General features: G+C 53.0%; 1 protein-coding gene across 3 annotated transcripts in view; it reads right to left on the bottom strand.

Moving 5' to 3' along the window:
• XPO6 (exportin 6) overlaps positions 1-8,761 on the bottom strand; it is a 55,867-nt gene extending 47,106 nt beyond the window's left edge. Inside the window, exon 1 of one of the 3 annotated variants that reach the window (XM_054842540.1) lies at positions 8,320-8,761. In XM_054842540.1, the coding sequence (XP_054698515.1) occupies positions 8,320-8,322 (3 nt within the window). In that variant the 5' untranslated portion in view covers positions 8,323-8,761. Of the gene's footprint in view, positions 1-7,557; positions 7,577-8,319 lie in introns of those variants that run through there. The other 2 variants (XM_054842539.1, XM_054842541.1) reach the window with 2 other exon arrangements.
• Between the last annotated feature and the right edge of the window lie 6,012 nt (positions 8,762-14,773).

The following is a 14,773-nucleotide window of genomic DNA, read 5'->3' on the forward strand; positions in this document are numbered from 1 at the left end:
CCAGGGCCTCACCACCCTCACAGGGAAGAATTTCTGCCTCACATCCCATCTCCATCTCCCCTCCTCCAGCTTCAGGCCATTCCCCCTTGGCCTGTCACTCCCTGCCCTTGTCACCAGTCCCTCTCCAGCTTTCCTGTAGCCCCTTCAGGGACTGGAAGGGGCTCTAAGGTCTCCCCGGAGCCTTCTCTTCTCCAGGCTGAACAAGCCCAACTCTCTCAGCCTGTCTCCATAAGCAGAGGTGCTCCAGCCCTCGGATCATCTCCGTGGCCTCCTCTGGACTCGCTCCAACAGCTCCATGTCCTTGTGCTGGGGACAAGTACATGATCAAGTACACCCTTGATTATCTGCCAAGGGTGGTCAGCTGGGCGGATACCAAAATACTGCAAGGTGACTCTGATTCTCTCCCAGAATACAGAATTAACTTAAACTCTTCCAATAAAGTCTAGAAACTTGTATGTCTAAAAGGAAGCAGTTTCACCATCTCAGTGTTTGGGTCCGTCCTTTCACTCCCTCCCTTTGTTGGGTTTCCCAGGACGCGCCACACTTCAAAGGAGCCTGCGACACCTTGGAGGGAGATCCCGTCCTTTCTCGTGAGGCTGCGCTCGTGCAGGAGCTCCGGGACCATGGTCACAGGGTAAATCACTTCCCTTTTCTCTGCATAAGCAAATCTAGGCTTGCACAAACAGCACCACAGGGCTGGCCCAAACAAATGCATGCAACTTAACTCATTTTGAGATAACGCTTCCCCAGCCATTTTAGGTGAAGTAAACTGAGTTTTAAAAAGGCAGGTGGGAAAAAAGATCCCAAAGCCATACTATTTTGGACACAAGTATGTTGGGGAAGGAGGGTATTTGTGGAAGGAATAAAAAAAAAAATCCTTATAAAAATTATTTATAAAAAGGTGTTAAGAAAAATGCTTGCATCTTCTTACTCAAATGGTCCAGACCAATCAATACATGAGCAGCAGCATGTAAAATGACCTTAGGAAAGGTACAAAGTATGGTCTTTTTAGTTGAAGTCTGTTTTAAAAAACATACCTATCTTCAAGTTTTAGAGTCTTCCTACAAAGAACGCTATTCTTGCTCTTACAGATGGATATTTGACACTTAAAAATGCTAAAAAGCTTGCTCCTCACCACTTGTTTGAAAGTAGCAGCTCCTTTGACCAGACAGGAGACTAGAAGATGCATAAGTGATAGGAGTCATAAACCTGGCATGCCTGGTATCAGCACTAAGCCCTCCAAGATGCACTAACAGATTTTTAGAAACATTTCTCAAATACTTTACTGTCTGCAAAACCGCAAATAAGCCCTCATTTATCTCAACCGATAGACAACTCACAATAATACCCAGACAAACGCTCTGAATCACAGTTGTTTGCAATTCTAACTTAAGGATTCTCTGGAAAGTATGCACATATGCAGAGTTGGAAATGGAAAGCACTAGGACAAGCAAAAAAGAAAGTGAATGTAAGAAGAAAATAATTATTCAGCATATTTCTTAAAGTGGCACTTCTATTCAGATGCAGTTCCATCTACAGAAAGGCAAACCCCCGCTGAGATTTTAACTGCAGTGCATCCCAGCTGCTCATTTTCCAGGTAGTTCTCTGACATCCACATCTGCCTGGCAGGATTAAGCCCATTACCTTGGGGAAAAACTCTCCCAACACCAGACTACGCAAAGAAACATCAGTGCAAGGTTTATGGTAATACTTGGGAGAAGGATTATACCTTAACCAATATATTGCACCAGCCAGACTCGATTCCCAAGAGGACACTACACAAAAATACAGTATTTTTACGAGCCCCTCACCCCCTGTTAAAAATAAAAAAAGACTGATATTGGCAAGAGCATTAAAACTTGTCTTGGGCATTTAAGAGTGTATAATGAAACTATCATGGATAGCGCTTACCATGGGAATAACCCTGCATGCTTTTTTTTTTAATTTTAAATGTTTCCAAAGGACAGCACATGCAGAAAGAACATCTAGTCCACTTAAAGAAAAACAGTATGTTGATATCTGCAATGCTGCTTGGCTTTGGGGTATTTCACAACAGCAGTCTGCTGCTCACCCTTGCATCTCCTGTAGCTCTGGGGCAACCATCGCATGCAGAAGGTTGCAAGGGCTATCTGCCCCGGGACCAGGAGGGCTACAGTGGGCCAACACACAACTAGACCTTGGTCAACACAACCCAGCACCAGCAAGAAACAAGAAAAAGCAGCTGAAAGTTTGTTGCTCCTTCACTATTTCCCCCATCACAAACTATTTCTCCTGGTCTCCTGGGTTGCTGGCAGCCGGTGCAGGCCTCGGACACGGACGGGAGCAGAATAGCCTTGCTGCTGAGCACCTACCTCACGCTTGCACAACAGAGTTTACAGTCTATGGATCGCATTGTCCTCCTCTCTTTTTTGTCCTTTATGTTTGCAAAAAGAAAGCCAAGGAATTGTTGAAAATTCTATCTTCGCTGCATAAGCAAAGGAACTGGGCAAGCAAATCTAACCACTACAAAGTAGCTCTCTACTGTAACCCTTCCAGACCTTGATTTTAAATACACTGTTCTTTAACAACAGCTACTACTCCAGGAAAACAACCACCGAGACAAACTTCAGTGGAAGAAGCCACCCTCAATCCCAAAGAAAAGGACTAGTGGTATTGCAATGTAGAAAAAAATCTGTTCTGGTTTTACTTATTGAAGCAGGAGAGAATCAACTAAGCACAATGCAGATTTTTTCAGACAAAATTATCTCTTGTAAGGAAAAAACCCCGCTCTTTCCTCTAGAAGGCTGCATCCCCGAATTCAATGCTGACTTTGGCGTCCTGACAAACCAGTATATAAAACAGATGAGTACACTCATTTCTCAAAAGAGGGGACAAAAAGGAATCACAACAATCTCTCTCGGGAAGAAATTCATGCAGCAATTAAAGCCGTAATAAAATATTAAGTCAAACTGCTAAAAATACACAGATTCGCTGACCCAGCCACAAACTTGGAGATGCTGAAACAAATAAAAGATAATTTGGAGCATGAATGCAAAGTGCTGGGAAATGGTAAAAGAAATGTAATTCTGAGCACGATCACCATAGGAGAGGGATCAGGGAAGATTGGGGGGGTGGGGGTGGGGGGAATATAAATTCAGGAATTTGTGATCTTGGAGAAGCTGCACGGTTCCTGACCTTCCAGAGGACCCAACTCAGAAAGAAACCCCAGGGGCTGCTGGATGAGTAAGTAACTTCTTGCACATCATCATCAGTAGCAGAAAAAGCCAATTGCTACACACTTTACCTCTATAAATGATATTCTAAGTATTTTATTTTGACAAAAAGCTGACAAACGCCTTAGTTTTTTTCCTCCAAAAGTAGAAGATTGCCACGTTAACACCTAGGATGCAGCAGTGACCCAAATACAAATATACCAACAGCAAATATCTGCTGACTGATAAAGGATAATGATTTGGAAGGATTTTAGGACACATTATTCTACCAGCCAGGTATCAGACTATACACGTAAAAGCTACTTTTTAAATTTATTTTGCATATATCAACATCCATTAAGAAATAAAAATAGCAGCTCCTTCTCCTTGATCTAAACAGCAACACCTAATAACATGCATTAAAATAACCAAACACAAATTCCTCGGAGCTTTTAGGTATCCACACACTGAGCGATCTCTTCGCAGCCCCAAACCCCACTGCACGAGCTTAGTAGTACATGCCAGGTTTTAATGCTTTTCTACTAAAATCATCCCAACAACCAACACTCATCCATCAACGGATTGCCACGATCATCATCTAGCAGAAAGAGGCTTTCTGAGCTAGTTTAGTAGACCTTGAGGGTCAACAATTTTGCCTTAATACCTTTTAGTCCATCTAGAGATGGTCCAGCCTACATTTAACTACCAAGGTCTTTGAAATATGGCACATGTACTGGAGTTACAGATCCTGAAAGGTATTATGCATAACCGTTTCACTAAATTAGCTACTTTCTTCAGAGAAAAACCTGGGGAAAGCATCCTTAACATCCACGCTTCACACCCATTTTCCTGCTACGAACTCAGTTCTGATTCCTCTTTCTTCTACCTCTGCCAAAAGGGACACAGAGGTTCAGCCTTCACCCACGGCTGCCGCAGGCAGAGCTGCCCGCCCAGCCACGCAACATGCTCTGCGGCTACGCAGGTTTTGCTGTGGAACTAGTAACTACGTGGAACAGCTCGCTGGCATTGCGTCTCAGCTCCTGTTTCATGATTTAATAAAAGTGGGGATAATAAAGGAGCACAGAAAGTTACGTGGCTTGAAGGTCAAAAAGGGAAGCCAGATGTTGGAGCTGAGGCTAGAACTTCAAAGTTCCTATTCTCTTGTTTCTCTACTCCACAGAGTGAGTCAGAACAATTTTAAAAATAAAAGTAAACTCTTTTTTTAACTAGGTACTTTAAGGGGATATACAGAAAGCTGACAGAACTGCCGACTACTACACCACAGCAGTCTAGTTTTGATGCTGCACGTCAGCCGGCAGCGTCGGAGCAGGCGCTGCCTGGGGGATGGGACGACATGCTCCAGCTCCCTCTCAGTCTCAAAAACCTCCATCAAACAGAGGCCACCTCGCCGTGCGCAAGAGCTTCCTGCCCGCCCTGCCTGCCCCAGCGCAGGCAGCACGCTCGGTGACAGGGAGCTTCACCGTCTTCTGCATCTCTTGTTATAGGAAGGCATCTCCCATAGATCACCTGCTTTGGGAGCAGGCGGCAGCAGCCCAAACATGATTTAAATGTCTCTAGCGCGCCGGGACAGCCAGGCAGAGCGGTTTTGCAAAAATAAAAAGGTGCTGCTGCCTCCTGCCACAGCAACGTCCTCAGCCACCTGCACAGTAGACATTAGGAGTGGTCCCAAAAACATAGGGCTGGTTCAGAGCCCACAGACCTGGTCCAGCCTTAGGGCCGCCCGCTCAGCTACGCTGACATACCTAACAAACGTGAGCTATTTTGGTAATTCGGCAAACTCCTTGGCAACCAAGAGTGCCAGAATAACCTACGGCTCACCAGCATTACCTGGCTGGATATGCTGCAATCCAGACAGTTCCTTTGCAAATGGAACCATCATCAGGTCTCCAAAGGAAGCTCTAAGAAGATGACAGCACTCAATGCCAGAAGAAAAATAATTGCAAGGTGATAATAGGGACTATAAAATAAAACCTAGGATGCCACCGCGGAAAGCTTAGAAAGATTCAAGCTACACACGCCCACTGCCCGCTGCCATTTTTGCAAGCTATATTTGCCTCACCCAGAACAGGGACACAAGCTTCTTTGGATCAGCTGCTGCTACTCCTGTTGTCTCCTTCTGACTTTGCTACACATTCACAAGGCCTAGTGATAACCCGAAAGAAGTGTAACTTGTTTTGTAACTAAAGCCAACGTGTTTGAGAAGCCTGTTTGCGCTTCTCTGACTGAAGGGTTGGTTGACTTGATATGACATCTTTAAATCTGCTACCTGACACGATAGCATTTCCTGGAAGAAGTCCCTTTTCCTAAGCTTTTTCTTCTAGTTACTGGCAGGATACAAATCCCAGAAAATTGATGAATACATTTGCTAGGAGGTAATCACTTGATTGCCAACCTCACACAAGAGTTACCAATGCACTCGCCAGGTGACTGGTGTGCTCAGGAGATCATAACTGAGCTCTGATTGCTTCAGAGATGGTTCACCTTTGCTAGTAGAAGCAGAACAAAAGGTGAAAGAATGAGTAATGAGATAAATGCATATCTTATTTGGATGCAAAACACAAATGCATTCAAGGACTAGTTCCACAAACAATATTTATTTTGAAGCTGTTCACTAAAATCATCTAGAAGGATCCTAAAAGGTGACTGGGAAACCATATTAATGCTTTCTGCTCTGTTAAAGAGGAGAAAAGCTTGAAGAGTGCCACCCAAGTGCATAAGTTGGAGCTAGTTACTCTGCGTGTAGAGGTTAACTCCACAGAAATCTGCTTGAGAAGCCTGTCGTTTACGATACTCTGTTCTCTACAAAGACATCACGACATTATCAACATTGACACATCCTCTTCGCAGAAAGCCATGAACTGCGTGCTGTACAAGACCTATTTAGCAGACACGCAGTGTACACAAATAGTCCGACATGCCACAAGCATGTAATAACCACCACACGGTATGAGGACCAGAAAGCTTGACGCAGCAGGGCTGCTCTTTATGAATACCTCAGAAAGCAAGAGAATGATTCAAGCTTCCTGTGAAACTAAATAGTTTTTTAATGGTGGCATAAGATTTCTGAGCCATTAATGGCACCTAAGCACCCCAAACTGGCACCCGTCCTACGACACATATACAGTTTCTGAGCACATTGCGCATCACTGGTTTCCCCTCCTCTTTCTGACTTTACAGTATGTTGTTCTCGTCATTCCTTCCCAGCTAATCAAGGTCTGACTTATTACTGCTCCTATTGCTTCCACCCTTCAGCATCTACCCAATTCAACTAATAAAATCTGCTTCCACAAGTCTGTATTTTTGACAGCAGAGTTTAATTATGTTTTATTTGTTCCCAGTATGCCTTACGGCATCTCATCTTCACACTTTTCCAACTGTTTCCGGGAAGGAGAGTACACTAACAGCAGAACATGCCCATCTGTAAGCTCCCAGGAAATCGGAACATAAGGAAAATCTTGCACAGTAGTCACATGAAGAGTTACAACAGTAAATTCTGCAGTATAGCCCGACAACTGCTTCTCAACTTCCAAAGCCAGTACTAGGCTTGTAATTGAACCAAATTTTGGATGTGCAAGGGAAAAAAGAAATCAAGCTGTAATTCAGCAGGCTAAGTATGCATCTGTATGAAGGCAAGGGAAGAATTAAGAAATCCTTTTGCGACCTGCAGTTATTAACATACAGCCTGAAGCAAAAACTCTGTAACCTCTTCCCACATGCAGAGCTACAGTTTGTTATATATGACTGGTCTACCAAATTCTCCAAACTCAACCACAGTATTTATTCGTCTTCATGAACCAGGGGCATTCACTAAAAAGAATCTACCTCAAGAATATCACCCTTTGTTCTAGCTTTGGCTGAAGCTAAATTCAGAAAGACCCGTGACATCTGGCAGTCAAGTCAGGAGTAAATCCTGAGCAGGCAGACCCAGTAGTAGCAGGCTACTACTTGTATTTATCGAGGAGATCATACCCCATCGCAGCAGATACTGTATGGAGCAGCAAAGCCTCTCAGAGGGACTAATGAAATTCAATTTAGATGGGCTACAGAGAGCAAGGTTTTAATAATCCGGCCATAGATGGTACCAGGAACACAGCAAACAACGTGCAGATGTGATTATTTTGGCTGTTGGGTGAAAAGATTCACAACTGCAAACCAAGATTCCAACTTGCCAAAGAAAAGAGGGCGCAAGGCCTGAGCTTACATTATTTAAGAGAGCTTAAGCTAGAAAGTGGTTGAAAACTAAATCAGTAAGTACTGCCTTTGCCCAGTGGGACGCCCTGGGCGAGACGGGTCAGGAGGCAGTTTTCCACGAGCAGATCCAGGGCTGCCGAACACATCTACTTACTGATCAGCTGCGAAGGACCTGTTTGTGGCTTCCCTTTGCCAACCCAATAAATTTGGGGCTATAAGGTTTCCCTGCAGGTAGAACAAGGGAAAAACAAGAACAGCAGTTGTTACTTAACACTGCACTGCCAGCGCTTGGTATGGCAATAGCGAGCAACATCACGATCCCCTGAAGACAGATTTCCACCTACCAGCCCTGCAAGCCTGACTGTGTCTGCACCCAATGAATTAAAGATGTCTTCTCTCGCTTCTTATCAGGAGAAAAACGCTTGTGCAAATCAAAGCACACTGTATCTCAGCTCCGTATCTCTCAGGAGGATCGCGCACAGCTGCCGGAAGGTGGCTAAAGACCAGAATCTACGGCAGAATTAAATACTGCTTTGCACAGAAAGGAACCCGCGTTGTTTCTGCAGCTTAACCAAGGCTAAACTGGAGGTGAACAGGGCGCGTTCAGGGCTGAAAACCTGTGATTCTCAACACCCCCTGGCTGAAATGCTCCCAGGAGGAATTTCTCCCTTCGCGGCTATTTAAAACTCCTTACCACGGCGGCTCCGGGGCCGAAGGCCGCCCCTAACGCCCGCAGGCCCCTCAGGGCCCCCCGCGGCCCGCAGCCCCCGGCCGGGACGCTGCCCAGGCGGTTCCCCGCAGCAGGCCCCGGGCCGGGGACAGGCCCCGCGGGCTGGCAGGCCCGGGACAGGCCGCAGGCCCCGCCGAAGCGCAACCGAGCCCCCACCGCCCGGCCCCGCTCCCCCCCTGCACTCACCATGGCTGCCGGCGGCTCCCGCGGGGCGGCTCTAGGCAGGGCGCCGCGCTCCGCTCATGTCATGGCCGGCGGCTGCCGGCGGCGGGGCCTCCCCGCCCATGCACCGGCGAGCCCCCCGCCGGCCGCAGAGCCCCGGGCACCGCAGGCGATCCTCCCCCCCGCCCCGGCCTGGAGAGCCGGCCGCTGCCGCCGCCTCCCAGCCCCCGGGTCTCCCCCGGCCGGCGGGGACGGGGAGCCCCGGGGCGCTGGGAAGGGCCGCCGGAGGACAGGCCCGAGCGGGCCGGGAGGGCACGGAGCTCTCCGGCGGAAGGGACGGGACGTGAGGGGAGCGCGGCCCGGCGAGGCGGCTGTCGCTACGGCCGGTGGCTACGCCAGGCGCATCCTGCCGCGCACCGGGGAGGCGGCTCAGCCGGCCCCGCCCCGCCCTCTCGCCGGAAGCGGTCGCCGGGCCCCGGCGGCCAATCAGGACCGAGGAGGTGATGTCCGCGCATGCGCACCTAGCCGCGGCACGTCGCCGGCCGCCATCTTGGAGAAGGGCGCGGTGCCTCGCGGTGCCGTGGGGAGCAGGGAGGGAAGGTGCGCGCCCGGAGGTGCGCCTCGCTCCGCCCCGCCCCGCCCAGCACGGCTGCGCATGCGCAAGGGCCGCTTCCCGCCCGGCAGGAAGCGGCTGCAGGGGTGGGGTGTGTGCCCGCCCTTTGCCCGCGCGTGTCAGAGGGGCGGGGAAACCCCCCTGAGGGCGGGGCTCAGTCTGGACCCGCCCCCCGGGGCGGAGCTTGGGCGCGCCCCGTTGCCGCCCGCCCGCCACGGGAAGGGGCAGGGGTTGCCAGGCAACGCGGTGGGGCGGCCCTGGGCCTTGGCCTCGGCCTTCACCCTGACCCCGACCCTCAGGGATGCCCGTGCGGCCTCCGAGCTCCTCCGGGCCTGCCAAGGGACTTACAGACGTACCAGGACACTGTGTGTACTGCCTTCGTGCCTGTGTGACTAATGAAATAATTAAAATGAATTTGAGCGTGGGGGGGAACCCCCAACCCTGCAAGTCCTCGCTAGCAGCAAAGCTCCATGGCGTGGAAACCCGTTAATACAGGTCGAGACACTTCTTACGGTTCCCAAATTCTCCCGTAGCGTTCGCCGTTATGAGAGAGCGCTGAAAACGGCGGCTTAACGAGCTTTAGAGGAACGAAGTGCGCATGGGGGTATTGCAAATGCTTGCCGTTACGTCGGAGGATTAAAATGGGAGAGGGAGGACAATAAACCCTCCACGGGGGTGTTACCAACCGCCAGGCTCAATGAGGAGATTATGGTTGAGCAGTCCCGTGTTTTTTCCACGGCGGATTTTCCCCCACATCCAGCGGAGCGCTGAGCCCACGGGCCCCCGTCCCACTCACCCCGACCAGGCTTTCCACTGTCCTGGGTGGGAGTGGTGTTCCGGGCCTGCGCGGGCTGATTAAAACTCACCAAGGAGGAGACGTGGCCAAGCAGACGCTGCCCGGAGAGAACATTCGTTTGCTGCCACGTGCTGATGGATTACTGTATGCAGCCCCGGGCAGAGCACCGGCTCCAAAACCTGCCTCTCCAACACCTCCAAAACCCTTCCAACACCTCCCGAAACTCTCCAACCTCTCCAAAACCCTTCCAACCTCTCCAAAACTTCTCCAACACCTCCAAAACTCTTCCAACACATGCAAAACCCCTCCAACCCCTCCAAAACCTCTCCAAAACCTCTCCAACCTCTCCAAAACCCTTCCAACGCCTCCAAACCCCCACCAACATCTCCAACCCCCCTCTGACACCTCCAGTACCCCTCCAACCCCTCCAAAAAGCCAGGCTGAGCCGAGCTCCGTGCCGTGCCCGGCGGTGTGTTTAACAGAGGCTAGAACTGCCTCGAGACACCACCTCAGCCACGCTTACATCAAGATAGTGCAGCTGTGCTGGCAGAGGGCAGGTTACCATGGTGACCATTAAAAGGATAATCTCATTATCGTCGTTTGTTATTCCGACAGAGCCGTTTGATGACACGTGCTCCGAGGTTCACATCACCGGCCGGGGAAAAAAACCCAGCTGCAGGACACGGATGTGCTGAGCCGTGCACGCCTTGCCTCCGAAGCCGTGGAGATCCGCTTCTTCCCCTGCTGTGGGGGTTTTTTTGTGGTTTTGGGGTTTGGTTTTTTTTTGCTTTCCAAACCAGAAGCAGCTCCGGCTCCCTGGGCTGGGGTGGGAGCAATCTGCGTTGCAGGCACACGGCAAGCTGGTAGGAACCAAAAGAATGAAGAGAAACCTTCCACCGAACTGCTGGATCCTTACAGGGAGCTTTTCTCCCCTATTCCTATTTCTCCTGCAAAACCCAAGGGGGTGCAGCCCCTTTTAGCATGGGATTTGGGGCTGACGGTGAGCTCCCAGCTTTGCAAGCCTTCGCCGCTGCTTTAGAAACATCTTCCCCAGGGCAAAGGAAGGCGTCCTTGTGCCTCGCACTGCTGCGGAAATAATGGGTCTCGCACAGCCCCGCCTGGGACCTCGTGTCCTTGTCGATCCGGGAAAAAAACTGGGTGCGAGTATCGGGATCGCTGGAGCATAAGGAGGAGCGAGTCCGGGAACGCTGCCGTGCTGGATCCCCTCCCTCCTTTATCCCACTCCTGGGGCTCTGCCCATTGCTGGAAGGGCCGTTTGTTAACGATAATGAATAGTCGCCCTGACTGCTGGCTGTCTGCAGCCCTTAGGTTTTAATGTGGGGCTCCTCCATGTCTTTCCAAAGAGGGAGGCACCAAGGCTCAGGTTTGCTCCGAGATGGGAGACGGAAGGAAGGGAAATACCATGGAGCTGAACGGCTGCATTGGGCGATCAAGGGAACAGAATTTGCAAAAATAATTCGTTACTGCATGATTTATCCCTCAATTTCTATTGTAAACACGTACAGCAATGCACTGGAATATGATTTGAAGCCCTTTTATCAAAGCCTCCCGCACAGCTCCAGCCTTGATTCCAGCCTGTTCAATCACACATTCAAATATTCACCGCATTTAATTGCTTTATTCCAGATTTGCAGAGTTTGGGTTTTGCCTCCAGGGTTAGTCTGTGCCTAACGCCAACCCAGCAGCTGGCTGCGCTTCGCTTCGCATCCAGCCGCATATCTGGTTCCATCTCCTTTTATTGTTCCCACCACAAATTGAGCTGTAACTCGTTCCGAACGCGACATATAAATGAGCATCTTGCTGCCCTGCCACCTAACACAAAGGAACTTGACGGAAAGGGTTAAACCGTATTTTATAAGTACAATAAAACGACTTTGAGATGCAAGGGAAGGTTTTGTGCAGCAAAACCCCAACCACTCCCTGTGTCTCGCAAGTAGCTTGGCAATAAGTTTGTTTATTTAGCAAACTATAAAAAACACAGTACAGATATCTGTGGAAAGTACAGATATGCGTAATTAATCTAAAAAACCCCACCACAGCCCGCTGCTCCGGGGAAGGGGTGCTCCCCCGACGCCTCTCCCCACAGTGGGTGTCCTTCCTCCTCCGCCTGCCATCGCTCGGTGCCGGGCATGGGCACCCATAGCCTGGTGTCCCAGGGGAGGAGGGTGATCCGCCGGGACCGTCATCCCGCACCATCCAGCATCCCCGTGCTGGGCAGCCCGGTTGGGACCGGGTGGCTGCGGTGGGTAAGGGTCTTTTGTGGCCACCGCCGCTCCTGGCCAGGTCCTCCTGCTCTGCTCTGCATCCCGTTGGGATTCATCTGGGACAGACGGGCTTTGCAGGTCCGGCATGTCGTGTGTATTTGAAAGGGAGGTCTGGAAATTCATCCCGGTGTCCAAGTCACCCCTTCCAACAGCCTCAGACCCCGAGGAGCAGGGTGGGAGAGGGGCCACAGGCAGCCACGGCAGCTCGCTCTCGCAGATAAGAGACTCCACTTCTGTTAGAGGCAAGGGAGAAAGGACTAGTTTCGGGCTGTGGCTTTTTTTTAAACCTACACAAAGTTTGGAGTCTGTCCCTGCCATCTTCCTACACCTCGAAAAACCACACGGGCAATGCAACGAGATGTCCCGACCTGCCCTTCTGCGCCTCTCCCTGTTCCCAGCCTCCCACGTTTTTGGGAGGGGACCGGCAGAGGTGCAGGTGGCGGCGGCGAAGGACAGTGGAGCTCGACCTCCTGTGGGCAAGGTCCCACCCTGAGGGGTCCGTCACCCACCATGAGCTCCTGTGGGACACCTACCCAGGAGCCACATGGATTTGTGACCGGCCGCTTGGTCCCATGCTTTGGGGGGCACTGGGAGGCAGCTGACGGGTTTTTATCGAGCTGGGTGCGGGGAGGGGGAGTGGGGTCCCATCAGCCAGGCACCACCGCGGACCAACAAGGTCTCCCCTTCTTCCAGGAAGCGTGGGGTGGAGGGGGCTGCGAAGCCAGAAGCCATTAGGGGCTCCCCGGGGCTGGGCACGCTCGCTTCTTCCCTTCCGTGGGAGAGCAGCCCTTTTTCTCCGTGTTTCTGCTCCTCTCCGCTCGGCCCATTAGCTGAGGCATTAAATTTTAACATTTTTTTGTTGCTCCTTGCAGCGTGTTCCCGGTGAGTGGGTGCCTGGGTGGGTGCCAGGGCCCTGGCGCCGCACCCGGGGGGCCTGGGGGACCGTGGGAGTCTGGCTGTGGCGGCCGTACCCGCCTGCACCCCGCGGGCAGGAGAGGGTTTCCCCCCGGTGCCGGACGCCTGCGGGATGCTAATGCTTCTAGCAGCACGGCAGGAGCATCGCTACGAATGCCCTGCGCGGCCCCATCGTCCCGGACAGACATCCCTGCTCGCTCCCCGCGTTGGCAGGGGGTGACGAGACGGTGCCGAGCCCCCGTCAGCCCCGCCAGCAAGGGCAGCCAGGCCAGCGCCCGTGGCACGGCCAGCCCACGGGCGATGCTGCCTGCAGCCCTGCCTGCTCCCACATCACCTCCGGGATGGGCAGCCACCCCTTTGCACACCCCTACAGCTCCCCGTGCCCTGCAGGAGCGGTGCCCGGCCCCGACCGCTCACCCTGTGGCCCTGCCGATGTCCCCCTGCCCTTGAGAAACGCCCGGTGTAGGTAGGAAATGGGTAAGGGGCAAGTTCTGCTTGCAGGCACGGCCCGCGGCCGCTGCTCTGGAGGGGCTTTGCGCTGCTCCACGGCTGCCTTGGTGCAAACCACCCCAAGGAGCGTGCAAAGGGGACCCGCTCTCCCCACCCTGCGGCACGAGCCGTCCCCCAGCCCTTCTTTGCCGTGAGTGTCCAGCGAGCACCCCGCGGGGTGAGCTCCGCTCGCCGTGGGCAGCTCCAAGGAGAACACGAGTCCCTGAAGGGCCTTGGGGTGACGGACCCCGCGTAACGGCGGGAGAAACGCTCAGCCTTGAAATAGCTGATGGAAGTGGGTCGCTGGAGGACGAATCCTGCTCTGAATCACGAGCCTCCCGCTCCTCGTGGCCTTGGGCAACACGCGCTTGCCCGGCACGGCCGTGCAAGCGCGTGTACGCGGAGCTCAGCGGTGCACGTGCAAACACACTGAGCAGAGCTGGGTACGCCGGCACGCACTGAGCACAGCCACGCGCGCATGTCCATGCACGACTCCAGCCAGCCCCGCGTGTAAGCGCACCCGCAACCATGGCAAGAGAGCGCGGGCAGGCGGGCTGCCTCCCTGTGCACCCCCGGGGGACGCGTCTGCCCCGTCCCAGCCGGCTGCAGGCGCTGGAGGCAGGTCCGAGGACTCGGCTGTGGGGCTGGGGTCTCTGCTGAGCCCCGGCCCCCATCCCGGCTCAGGACCGGCGCGGGTGACTGAATCCCACTGGCGGGCACCTCGCAGCTTCACGTCTCGGACCATCTAGCCCAGCACCATCCAGATGCACGGAAGAAGGTGATGGGAACGGGTTCGGGATAAACCACCCTCCGGGCTGGGTCCCCCTCTCTCCCGGGGTGGTTGTGCAGCGAGGATGGGACCCGCGAGCAGCACGGCCGGGAGCTTGCTGGCCATGAGAAATTAAAAAGCCATCGATTTTTGCCATTAGAGGGGATGTGGCTGAAGCAGATGCGCTGCAAGCAGAGCAAGGCACTGAATAATTCACGGCGAGAGATGACGAAGCCCGTGGCCGGGCTGGGGAAGCCTCTCCGTGTCCTCCCGCGGCTGCCTCCCAAGCAGTGGCCTTCGCTTTTGCCCCGGGGCATCGAACGCGGGCTGTGGTGAGAGACCGGCACAGCTCTTGGTCTCAGGGACCTGGGGGGCCAGCGCTGTCCCCCCGAGCTGGTGCCAGCAGATGGTCAGACTCCAGAGCTGCTCGGCGAGGGCGTGCGGCCACGTAGGCAAGGGAGCTCCTGACCCAGCACGCTGGCCCCGAGGTGGCCCGGCTTGTCCCCTGGGAGCAGTCAGACCTTGCTGGCATGGCTGCCACCCCCTGTGGGACAGGGACACCCATCGTGGGGAAAAGATGCCACTCGTGGGGCAGGGACACCAACTGTGGG

Source organism: Grus americana, chromosome 15, assembly GCF_028858705.1.
Source record: "Grus americana isolate bGruAme1 chromosome 15, bGruAme1.mat, whole genome shotgun sequence".
NCBI lineage: Eukaryota > Metazoa > Chordata > Aves > Gruiformes > Gruidae > Grus > Grus americana.